The 13,450-nt window shown below is 38.9% G+C and overlaps 1 protein-coding gene across 2 annotated transcripts in view; it reads left to right on the plus strand.

Annotated features, from left to right (window-relative positions):
* Positions 1–13,450, plus strand: part of SerRS-m (Seryl-tRNA synthetase, mitochondrial) — a 227,140-nt gene that overhangs the window by 60,427 nt on the left and 153,263 nt on the right. For both annotated transcript variants that reach the window (XM_068386022.1, XM_068386026.1), the window contains exon 2: positions 2,673–3,235. In XM_068386022.1, the coding sequence (XP_068242123.1) occupies positions 2,691–3,235 (545 nt within the window). In that variant the 5' untranslated portion in view covers positions 2,673–2,690. The remainder of the gene's footprint in view (positions 1–2,672; positions 3,236–13,450) is intronic.

A 13,450-nucleotide genomic window follows, 5' to 3' on the forward strand; every position in this document is an offset into this window, starting at 1 on the left:
GGGAAAGAATAGGCCAGACTTTTCTGTGTATTTGTAGGCAAAGGAAGAATAAGCCATAACCAGAGAGAAGGATTCAATGTACTACTATCTGGCCAGTCAAATGACCCAATAACACTCTAGTGGTAGTACCTCAACGGGAGGCTGGTGCCCTGGGCAACCTACTTCCCATCTCTTGGAGAATTAGTACCCAAGGTCCTCTGCTAAAGCTGGCCTCACTGATCTGCAGGTAAAACAATTTCTCTTGTGTAACCTGTATTGAAATAATACTTGTTGCATCCCCATACCCTTAGTGAGGGTCTTATTGGACAATGTGTATGGTGCCCTAAGAAGATTCCTGTAACTCAAAGAACTCTTACCTAGACAGTCACATTGCTAGTATCACAAGCACACAGTTTGCGTAGGCTGCGAACCATACGTTGCTCGGTTTTAGCAAGGTGTAGGATTTCCATTAGATATGTGCGGAGCACGTATGGGGAAACCCCGGGTTAACGCCAAAAAGTCAGTTGGCAGATTTTCACCCTCTTAAGGGGAAAGTCAACCCCTATAAATAGCATTGGTTTGTATTAGTGACAGAACCAATGACAAATTTGGAAGTAATTTGTATTTCATCTTAATGATAGAAACCTGTAGTTTTGTACATATCGGCCTGCCAGCACCTATCCCCAAGAAGTCCTACCTCCAAGCAAAAAGTGGTTACTCACCCCAAGTTTGTGAGTGAGTGGCGTAGGAAACTACCCCCCCCCCCCACTAACTAGCGGGTGGATGGTTAACCCTTGCTAAAAGTCTTTCAGCTTCACCGAAAGTAATATCCCTTTGTAATAGCTACTTGTTTGTATTGTTGGAAAAATACAAATTACTTCCAAATTTGTTATTTCAAGGTTGGTACTGTTCTTTAGATATTTAATTTCTATTGTTTATTACCTCTCGTGTAGTTTATTTATTTCCTTGGTTCCTTTCCTCACTGAGCCTTTATTACTTGTTTGAGCCCTAGGGCCTATAGCATCTTGGTTTTCCATCTATGGTTATTGCTTAGCTTGTAATGATAATAATAGTACAGTAATCTGTGTATCCCTGATCCTAGGTAATGATAATGATAATACTGTAATCTGTCTATCCCTGATCCTAGGTTTTTGTCTTATCAGATCTCCAGCCTGAGAGAGGTAACTGATGATCCTGATCAATTGTTATCATGTTCTGTCAGAGCTCTGAGCCGCTATCTTAAATACGCTCACAATTAGTCCACACTTGCAACATCTCTACATCAGCACAGGGAGAGTGAAGATGAAAGTAGCTAAGGATACTATTTCTTGGTTAAAGGAGGTCATTGACTGGACCCTTTCACCTCCCTCTCCTTCCATGGGAAGGACCCAAGTCAGAGTTCATAAAGTCAGAGGTGTTGCCACATCTTTAACTTTTAAAAAGAACCTTTCTGTAACGTAGGTATTTCAGGCAGGAATGTGGAAACATTAACGATGTTCACTGCCCATTATCTGCGGGATTTGAACAACAGGTGTCCTGACAGTTATTTGTTAGGTCCTGTTGTAGCTGTAAAGCAAGTTGTATAGCTACCTCAGCTCCTTACAGGTCCATTAACATCTGATCAAGGATAAAGATTACATATTAGTATGGTATGAAAGTAAAGAATGATTGACCTTTTCTTTTCCTACCAATCTATTCCTCTCTTGGGGTACATCTTCAAGAGCCTTGCCAGCTGGACTTGATCTATATGTAGGTAAGCCCAACTCAGCGTGTTGCTATTTTATACTCGGGTGTATAAGAGTAATTTTCCAACACTTCTCACAAAGGGGAGTGTGGCATAACCAGTCAAACTCATAATTATATATATGCCATATGGATAGCTTCATTCAAATCCATTACATATCCTATACAGTATAAGGCAGGTCTTATGATACAAAGATATTCAGCTCACAACAACCCATAGTGCCATGTTCGTGTACCGACTGGTATTAATAAAACCTCTGGTTCACCTGGTGTTAGGATCCCTAACTCTTTCAGTATCACAATGCACGAGTTTAGAGTAATCCAGGATGTGTTTCCAGTTAGTTGAAATGGGGACTCCCTCCTGCCTAAGGATGAGTCTTATATGTAAAGGACGAGGGTTTGTATATTGTGTGGGAACAAATGACACATTCGGAAGTAGAGTAATTTGTATTTTTCCCTAACTATACACACCTAAGTCCTTTACTCATACTTTCCTGCCATCACCAACCCCATATAAAGTAACAGCTGCAGTCACAGTGGTTTGTTAGTGAGCAAGTGGGATGCTGGTGGTTGGGGGTTACTTCCCTGCAACTGGACCAGTAACTACCTGCCGGATGTTGACACCTTATTATGATTTTTACCTACCGTATTCCAGCTTCGCTGTTATCATTCTTCTATGTAAAGGACTCAGGTTTTTATAGTTAGGGAAAATACAAATTTCATCCAAATTTGTGATATTTAACCTTAATTATATCTTTTAAGTTGTTCAGCAAAGTACATCATGAATAATGAAAATCTGTACTTGTGAAACATGGAAATTATTTTGGATTTTTCCCTCTTACAGTTTAATGATATTACTAACTTGCATGAAAGTTTAGAATTGTTTAAAACATTCGATAGTTTGAATAGTGAAATTATTTTGAAAGGATCTAATTTACAAAAATTTCCAGGAAGTATCTGTGTGCATCATGTATCAGAGGCTTATAAAACACTTCAAGAATTATTTGAAAATGAAGTTGAGAACTGAAGCATTATTGTCATCATATGAATCAAGGAACTTTTGTCATGTGGTTAACATCAACATAAGTGGAGAAAAACTAAAACCTAAATTGAATTATGAATATTTGTGCGACCCTCAGAATTTTAGTCATATAGAAACGTTGATATGTCTAAGAAAAGGTGTAGGAAATATAAGAAAAGTTGTTGATTTGTATTACAAGGCAATAAGTCTCCCAGCTGATGCACCGGAGAGGGAGCTACTGGAAGTAGAATTGGAAAAGGAAGCCTCTTTGGTCCCAAATGAGGCTAGTCCTCACTTGTTTGAATATGGAGAAGAGCCAAGACTAATTGAATTTGTTAATAAGAAACCAGAATTTAATTTTCAACCTAAGGAACTGCATGAAATTGGCCAGAAACTAGATATTCTTCGCACAGAAAACCTTGGTCTCCTGACTGGATCTCGTAGTTATTTCTTTAGAGGAGCTCTTGCTGATTTAGAACAGGCGCTTATAAGGTATAGTATGTTGTATTAAAGACTTGAAAACTCTTTAGAATTTAAAAATCTTATATTGTATGTGAGATAATTAATCAAAATAGTACTCTACCTCAGGTGGACACACGTTTAGTAGCTCCTACAAGAATATAAAACTATTGTTTGTTACTATACGAATACAAAACTTTATCTTTTGATATGAGAATTGATTCAATTGCAGTTGAAACTAGGCAGTTAACTTATAATGAGGTTTCGGTAATTGGCGGTAGCAGCCGGTGGAGGGGAGGCCCTGCCCCTTCTGCCGGTTACTTCTGATTCTTGCCAACAAATAACGCAGACGAGCTTTCGGTGTCTCTGCAAACTTGTATTTTAAAGTATTATTTCTTTATTTCTTTAATACTTGTTCCCGTTGATGACGCACTGCTATGCCTTTGGACTTAATGCCTCGAAAGAGGATAAAACTTCAGCCTCTTGTGACATTGTACTTGGGTTTGAACTTGAGATGTGCCGATACTGCTTTAGAGGCTGATACCGATACCCAATTTTTTTCTAGACAGATACGGATACCCAAATATTTTCAAGACTGATACCCATTTTTTTCTAGACCAATACTGATACCAGAGAAATAATCGATACCAATACCGATAGTAGTCGATACTCCGATACTTAGTAGATAGTAGGCTGGCCAGGGAACCAGCCACCCGTTGTGCTACTACTACTAGAGAGTTATGGGGTCTTCTGACTGGTCAGGCAGTACTACATTGGATCCTTCTTTCTGGTTATGGTTCATTTTCCTTTTACCTACACACACACACTTACACACACACACCGAATAGTCTGGCTTATTATTATTATTATTATTATTATTATTATTATTATGACTTGCTAAGCTACAACCCTAGATGGAAAAGCAGGATGCTATAAGCCAGGGGCTCCAACAGGGAAAATAGCTCAGTGAGGAAAGGAAACCAGGAAAAATAAAGTATCTTAAGAGTAGAAACAATGTTAAAATAAATATAACTTTATAAACTATAAAAACTTTAACAAAACAAGAGAAAGAAACAAGATATAAGATGAAAGTGTGCCCGAGTGTACCCCCAAGCAAGAGAACTCTAACCTAAGACAGTGGAAGACCATGGTACAGAGGCTATGGCACTACTCAAGATTAGAGGTTTTATTTTGGAGTGTCCTTCTCCTAGAAGAGCTGTTTACCATAGCTAAAGAGTCTCTTCTACCCTTACAGAGAGGAAAGTGGCCACTGAAAAATTACAGTGCAGGAAGAAGAATTGTTTGGTAATCCCAGTGTTGTCAGGTGTTTGAGGACAGAGGAGAATATGTAAAGAATAGGCCAGACTATTCGGTGAGTGAGTTTGCAGGCAAAGGGAAAATGAACCGTAACAAGAGAGAAGGATCCAATGTAGTACTGTCTGACCAGTCAAAAGACCCCCTAACACTCTAGTGGTAGTATCTCAACGGGTGACTGGTGCCCTGGCCAACATACTACCTATTCTTACATATTCTCCTCTGTCCTCATACACCTGACAACACTGAGATTACAAAACAATTTTTCTTTTCCCAATGGTTATTGCACTGTAATTGTTCAGTCGCCATTTTCCTCTTGGTAAGGGTGGAAGAGAATCTTTAAGTATGGTAAGCAGCTCTTCTAGGACACTCCAAAATTAAACCATTATTCTCTGGTCTTGGATAGTGCCATAGCCTCTGTACCATGGTCTTCCACTGTTTTCGGTTAGAGTTTTCTTGCTTGATGGTACTTTCGGACACACTATTCTATCTTATTTCTATTCCTCTTGTTTTGCTAAAGTTTTAATAGTTTATATAAGAAATATCTATTTTAATGATAATACTCTTCTTAAAATATTTTACTTTTCCTTGTTTCCTTTCCTCATTGGGTTATTTTAACCCTGTTGGAGCCTTTGGGCTTATAGCATTCTGCTTTTCCAACTAGGGTTGTACTTAGCAAGTAGCCTAACAATGATAATAATAATACTTTAGAAATTCTTTCTAATGTTTACAATAACAGTGTGATATTGATTTGATAACTGACTTTACAACATCTTCAGTGAGTGCAATTCAGTGTGTCAGGCATCATTAGGCCTATGTAGTAAACAGTACATGGCAAGCACTTTGTGATATCTATTTGACATAAAAGTGTTTTAAAGAGTTGATAATTTATTCTTAGCCTGATAAGCTAAAATGGTAGCTTTGACTAAAAAAAATATACAGTAATAGGTTTCCATTTCCAACGCTCAATCTCAGCGAATTTCTCCCTGATAGAGTTATATTCTACACTTCTCCCTTTGTCTTTTAGTTGTCGTTTAGGTACAGTTGTATACTTGAATACTATTACGTACCAAGGTGGGAGAGAAGTAGAAATTTAGAATGTATACCCAAATTTATATAGGGACTGTACAAGAAATCACCAGTTATACTAAACTTCTTTATTTAGCAATGTCCATATTTCAGTATTGAAAAGTTAGCCCCGTTCAGTGGTAGGACTTCATTAGTAATAGGTAAGCGATATCATTTTCACTAGAGTGAATTATAATCAATTGTCATTTAGTTAGAAAAATCACGCAAATTTGGCTGAACGCAAGGAAATCTTTGATGTTCGAATAACCCAAAGTACCAGTGTTGAAGTGGTGGCAATTTTAGCTAATTTTTTTATTGGCCAATACCAATACCGAACTGGTGTCATGACAGTGGTAGATACCAATACTGATACTCACAAAAAAGGCTGATACTACTGATACCATACTATCGACACATTTTTAATTGGAACCCAAGCGGTCAACTTATATTCCGCCCTTGAGTTAGACCTCTGTGACTGTCCAATCCCCTATGAGTTTGGAAGAAGATGGTATCGGGAGGAACAGTCTTTCCTTCCACAAAGGAATATTTTATCCTCCTGTGTTTGATGCGTGCACTCGCAAGCAATATGTGTCCAAGTGTGCAGTGGGTTTGAACCGAGTCATCGTTTACCGATGAACATCACACTCCTGATATAGTGCTTGGACTGAGACCCCAAAGTTCACATATTGGTACGACCCTGAGTGAATAATTCTCTTGTGTATTTTTGACTTGCCATATGACTCTAGTTTATGGTTTGATGTGATAACCCTGGCTTACTGGCAGCTTAATAGCGGTTATCACCATTTTTTGAGGGTACTATAGAATTGTAAAATTCTCGCCGCACTTTCGTTATGATTTTCTTTCATTTTCAGGTAATAATAACTTTGCTAATTTTTATTGAAAATAACAGTCTAAGCCACCATATGAAAGATAAGTTAATGCTCTTTTTAATTTTGTAAGGTGCAGATATCTGTTTTGAACATGTCTACCACAACTGACAAACAAATACGACAATCGATATTTCACGAAAAATATGTGATGTTGTTGCAACAATAGTTTTTGACAGACATTCATTCAAATTCAAACAAAGTTTGAACATCTAAATAAAACGTACATATTTTATACAGTGGTTGACCTCAGTGGAATAGGTATTTAACATTTCATACAAAAATCATAACAAAGTCAGGCACAAAACTAGTTCAATAGTTACTGTCAGGCCAGAACATATTATATTTGTGAATTGCAGGCTGAGCATTGCTGACAGAATTGACATATAATTGGTTTTGATTGATTTTCAGCAATTGTGTTGTGTGCATAATTGTAAGAAATAAGAAAATAACTACATCATTAGCATATGGTCACATCTGTAACGGAAAAAAGTTACTCATCACTTTCGTCAGAGTCTGTCAGCTCCATTTGGTGTTCTTCTTCATTGTGTTCAGCAGCCTGGTTCTCACAAGTTTCGAGTCTACACATCTTTGTGCATTTTAGACCGTTGCTGAGACATGTACAATTTGGCAATTTGCACGAGCGCGCACACTTGCAGGAAAGCATCTCCAAGACAGCATCAGATGCAGGTGAGCCCTGCATCCATTCAGTCGACAGTTTGCCATCTTCGTCAGTTGTCCATCCATTGTTCTCTGGGCTGGGAACAACAGGTTCGTTCTGCAGAGACCTCCTCTAAATGGCTGCTTGGAAGTTGGCACATTTGACATGCATAAAGAGGGAGTCTTCACAAGGAGGCAATTGACTGGAGTCGATATCTCCACGTCTGGCACAGAATAGCTGATATTGAAGCTGGTTCACTTTTGTGGTGCTGGTGGAAGGCAGGTAGATACGGCAGGCAATCTCTTGCACCTTTTCGAAGAGTTCTGGTGATACGTCCCATGATTGTCCCAGCTGAGTTAACGTGTCCTGGTAGGTCTTGAATTCAACAGCTTCAAAGCGGTCAATTTATCCCGACCAGCAAATGCACTGACAGTGTCACAGTCAGTGAATGTGTGCATACCAAGTAATGCATCACAAACACTCTCTCCCAAAACTTGACTTAGCATGGTGATATCAAGGAACCTGATGTGAATATTTGTTCCACACTTTTGGAAAATGTGACATTGAATGCTTCTGCAAAACCCTAGGCTCGCAACAAGAACATCTGTGTCTTCTGCAGTGACAACAATGGGTTTGTGATCACCAGACTCTGCTGTATGAAGAGCATGAATTAGCAGACGTGTGTCGGCTTCTTCGTGTGAAGATTTCAGTTCCATGACCTCTTGCCACCGATCCTTGGTAATTTTAAAGCACAATTGCTCGCATGTAACAAATAGTTCCTTGTCCTTGAGTTTCTCTCTATGTTTTTGACCTTTCCATTCTTCAACAAGGTACTTGATAAGACTTGCTTTGTTTGAAGAGCTGGAGAGAAATTTCCTCAAATGTTGTATGTTATGTCCAGGAGCAATATTTCTTAATTGTATCCCCATGGAATTCTCCCTTCTGGCCCTTTCTGCAGCTTTGATGGAAGATACCTTGTACACATCAAAGACAACATCAATGCGACTGCTTTGAGCTCCTTCATGGAGAACAAGATTTAGAGCAGTTTCAGCCAACTGTGATAAAGTAGTGTCATTCCGTTTCAATTTCTGAATTAGGCTCATTCCATCAATGATGGTTGCTGAAGGTTGCAGAATGACTTCTGATAGGGAAATGTTTTTCTCCAACTCCTTTGCTAGGGCTGCTTTGTTGGTTCGATGAAGAGATCCATCAAAACTGGCAAGTGACCATGGAAGTGATCCTAAGGGGTGAGCCAAAACATCACTCATGTGGAGGTGTCTGCTTTCTGCCACGAGGATCATCAGGGTGAATAATTTCCTGTCAGCGCTGAGGACCACTTCTTTGCCATGACGTTGGTTGGTTGCTCTTGATTTTTTTCCTATATCAGAGAATGTTTTCAGCTTGTTCTTTGATATCTTATCATTGAACTGCACGGTAGGAGAATCTGATTGCAGTCGTTCTTCCTTGAAGGTTTGGTAGTACTTTTATCCTATCTTATGAGCATCCATTAGGTTACTTGTCACGTCAGATGGTGCAACAGTAGCAGTTGACAGACTAACCAGCTCAGCCTGAGGAGGAATGAAGGGATTCAGCAAACTATTCTCCATTATTAGGACAATGAATTGAACATCTGACTCGTCTCTTTTCACTCTTGACACCTGTAAGTCTGGATGACTGAAGTCAAATTCACACTGACTTGTCATATCTCCCAGTAGCCTCAGGTACCCACTGCGATACTCTGATGTCAGATAGTATTTCGCGATAGAGCCATATTTTAGGCTGAATCCTTTTGTGCCTCCCGCTGTCTTGGTGTGTCTATTTACTGTTTCCTTGATTGCCTGATCCACAGGAATACGTCCAAATGAATTTTGTTTGCCAATCTGAACCGAGAAGCCCCCTTGCGTGAAGTGGTGATGCACATCAGGATTTTCTTTCGGTAGGTGAGACATTGAAGCATAGTAATAGGTGAGGAAGCGGGAATAATTTACCTAGTCATAGGCAAAGTACCATGTTATCATCTTTCGGAAGGTTGCAAGATGTAGCATCCAGTTGCCTTCCCTGGAAGCTCGAATTAAACCAAGCATGATTTCTGTCATGTCTATGTAAGACATCCAGAAAGCTGAAATGCCTTGTCCATCTCTTTGGAAATCCAAATATTTGTGGAACAGCTGCAGAATGTGTGCGTACGATTCATTTTCAAGCACTTATTGGAAAGATTCTTTGCTAGCACTGCTATGGAATGTGGCGATACACTGCAGGGTTTCTTCGATGTGATGAAGTTCCCCAACATGATATTCCCCCACCCAAGAAAGAAAACCTTTCCAGGCAAGTCTTAACAGTGCTTCGTACATAAGCTTGTGTAGCCTAACTGCTCTGTTGTACTTGCGACCTTCTATCACTCCAGACACAGACCCTTCTGCAATGACTCTGGGATCGACACATAGATCCCTAAGCCCAGCATCCTGGAATCGCTTGCCTATGATGGAGAGGAGATAGCAAATAGTGTGGAAAAGACACCCATCCTGATGATGATATTTTTGAATTTTTCGTGTTTCCACACAATCTCAACAGCTTTAGCATACAGCTCTTAATCAAAGATGCAGACGATTTTGTTTAGCTGTAATGATTGCATGATTCTCAGTGCCTGTTTCAGAACTTAATTCACAGTGCACATTGCTGCTGCTGGAGCATAGATTGTGGGCAGGTAGGTCAAAGCATCCTGAGTCACTGTGATATTATTGTGGATCATGATGTTGAATCCATTCCAGCCACTGACAATCTGGTTGTCGGGGTCTGACATTCTGGTCAGGAACCAGATGTGGTTTTTAGTTTCAGCATTGTGGACCTCTTTCTTGGTGTTTGGCTCTAACGTTGGAGTTTTGGGTGGCAAAGCACGCTGTCCAACATTGTATGCTGGTAGGAGCAATGGGGGTGGATTAATGCTTCTTTTTTTCGACCTGGCCACTACTGGTAGTACTTTCTGTGGTATTGGACCTGTAAGCTTGGACTGGACAGCAATGCCATTGACTTTATGAGAAGTGTCTGATCCACTCAGAGTTTCTTTGAGACGGTCAATATTGTCCCATGCGAGCATTGTGAACACACATGGGTTGAGATCTGTTGGTAGTACAGAGTCGTTTGTGGTATTTTCAAATTTCTGAACGGAAAGTGCAGTATCGATGTCTTGGACCTCAGAATAAGCTACACTGTAATCAAAACGATTTAGAATGTGAATAATTTCTGTTTCCTGTGAGAGACTTAATAGCAAATGGAAGAAGAACTTTCTTGGGTGGTTATATCTTGCCAATGGTAACTGCAAACACCTGGTCAATGCCAAATGATGCAGCAAGGCAGTGAACCCTCTCAGAGGGATTTGTGGGTTCATTTTCTCTAGTTAGCACTGTAAACAGAAATTGAGTGATAGATTCAGGAATGACGTTTTTCTGTGTATCATTTGGCCACATATCACTGACATCTTACTTCTTAATGTCATTCCATAGCTGCATTGCTGCCGTTTGTAGGATACCGCAAGACTTGGTTGCCCAAGCATTCTTCAGATCTTTTTGTAATTTTTAGGCATGTTTGACAATGTCATCTGTGGGTAGACAAGGAGCTTCCGTTTTTCATCAGAGATAATATGCAACAATTCTCGTAAATTACATACGAGTTTGTGACGAACATGTTTCTTAGTTGAGGGCTCAATATTGGGGATACCACAAGACAGCATTGACCTCTCAAGTTGGCTGGCAAGATCCGTCAGAGGAACAATCTTAGGTCTCAGCAGGAGTTAATTCCTGATATAACAGAAAAGTTCATCATAAGCTGTTCTTTCTGCTGCTTCGTACACTGCGTGCTCATCATCCTCCTGTATTTCTGCGACATCAGACCTTGCAGAGGGTTCAACTTTTGTGTACTGCTTGTAGCATGATACATGATAATGGCCCTCTGCTGCCACAAGTTCTCTGCTTAGCAATGCAAGGATTCTGTTGTCAAATTGTCTGCTTGCTGCATCACGGATGCTGGCATCCGCACGAAGATCTACACATTTTGTGAGAGCTTCCCTGGTGTTCTGTCCTTTCAGGTATTTGCTTGACTTGTTGCAATATATACATATTTGTTCATACACTCTTAGTGTTGCTGGTGCTTCTCTGGATGATTTTCTTGAACTCGATTGTTCAGGTTCACAACTTGTGCCTTTTAAAAGGATAGAGTTAAGAAGTTTTCTCATTGTAAAGATACTACGGCATTTGCGATGATAATGTATACGTGGTATCTGGCCTTCTTTTAGGCTCTCTGCTACATCCAACATCTCTGTATGTTGTCTGATCTCTGCAGCTCTCAACAGGGTTTTCTAAGAATTTAGATCTTGTGATGAAACCAGGGCATCACACTCATCATTAGAGCAGTGAATGATGCAGTTGGCTGCATCTTTGGCAGTGTCACTTTTCCAGATTCACTAAATGAAGCCATCTTGTGCATACCCAGTATTCAATATTGTATTACAGCAGTGACGTGCAATATACAAATTGCAGGAATTAAGTTTAAGGAATTGGAATATAAATTGTTCACTTTTAGAAAAATAAAATCTTACATAATTATAATAAAATTAGAATGCAAATTCAGCCTAGGCTCCAAGACATCTGTATCATAAATAAAGAATGCAAAAGACCATTTTATTAATTAGTGTATTCATTCGTGTATTAATTAGTTAGCCTTAATTACCGTTAATTAAGATAAACAAAACAGTATTAGTATGATAGGAACTTACATAACGAACACTGTAATGCATCCATATTTGCAACGCCATCTAAACAGCTGAAAATTAAACTTACGACTTCGAGTTATTTAACTATTTTCAACAAAAACCTGGAAGAGAATACACAATATCATGATCCAAACAAAATAAAGTCAACACTTAACATGTTCCAATCGTTTTTTTTTTGGCACTGGTTGTACAATATCTCTCAAACAAAGTTAAATTTTTTTAAACCTATAGGTCTCGAACACAACTTGTCATCATTTATAGCAATTTATGGTAAAAACAGAATTTCAAAAAAAAAGTGATTAAGCTGCCAGTATGGAAAGGTTATCACATTCAAATGAGCTTATATTTAGCTTATCAACATGCCTATACCACTTTTGTTTATTCACCCTAGGGGGTACCAATATCTGGTCTGGCCCATGGACTAATATGTGCATGTAACAGTCTGCTCTCACACTATCACACTAAACGTTAGTGAGCCTGTGATGCACTCAACAATGCGCTCACATTCTAATGTCCTCCGTAAGTGACAAAGCTACACACAATCCAATGGATTTGTGCTAGTGCCTCACTTAGCGCACTCTCCCAAGGGAGATACAGTATTTCTTCACATAAGCTACTCTTACCGTTTCTTTCCCCATGTGAGGAACAGTCTTGGCAAATCCTTCTCAGAAGACAAAGAAAGAGACAGTGAGATTGCACTCTACTTTGGTATCGCCTCAGTTATTCGCAATCGCAAGAATTTATGGAAATGTGATTTCTCTTATGGGAGCTCTGTCTGATCTGTTTGCACTCCCATTAGACCGATACTGTACTAAGAATTTTTCTAGGTGTTTGCTTGCTCTTAAGAGATTGCCCTTAAACATGTACGCAGTCACACACCGCAACTTTAACGCCATCACTACGAGGCTGTGGATCTGCTATTCAAGCTATACAGTATATTAGATTTGTCACCATTGGCTATACTTGCTCACTTACTCTATAATAACCTACATTTCCATGTTTATTTGTTTTACTGCTGATTACAGAATGAATTTTTCAAAAGTTTGCTTTATTTTCCATTGTATCTCACTCAAAACAACCAAAATGATTTTTCCATTCATTGTGAAGTGATTATAGAATAATTTTTCAGAAATTTGTTTTATATAATTTTCTCTAAAATAATGGTAAGGCACTTGATTTTATGTGTAAAAAAAACCTTACATTCATTGAAGTCACTGTTATTCCTTAATAATTTCACGATAAATAGCTGTCAAAAGATATAAAATTACTGGTCGGTAATAATGGACTTTATGTTGTATAGAAATTTAACGAAAATATCCATTTGTTTCCTTTGATACAAGAAGTATTATCTAATAGCCGTTGAAAGATATAAAGCCACTTGTCGGTAATAATGGTCTGTAGGTTATAAAGAAATGCAATGAAAATATTTACTTGTCTCCTTTGACACAAGAAGTATTCTACAATTTATAATTTATAAGGTACACAATAAACAAAAACTGAAGTCGAAAGAAACATATTTTGGTCCTGAGACAGACACACAGACAGACAGACAG

This window comes from Palaemon carinicauda, chromosome 1 (assembly GCF_036898095.1).
Source record: "Palaemon carinicauda isolate YSFRI2023 chromosome 1, ASM3689809v2, whole genome shotgun sequence".
Lineage (NCBI taxonomy): Eukaryota > Metazoa > Arthropoda > Malacostraca > Decapoda > Palaemonidae > Palaemon > Palaemon carinicauda.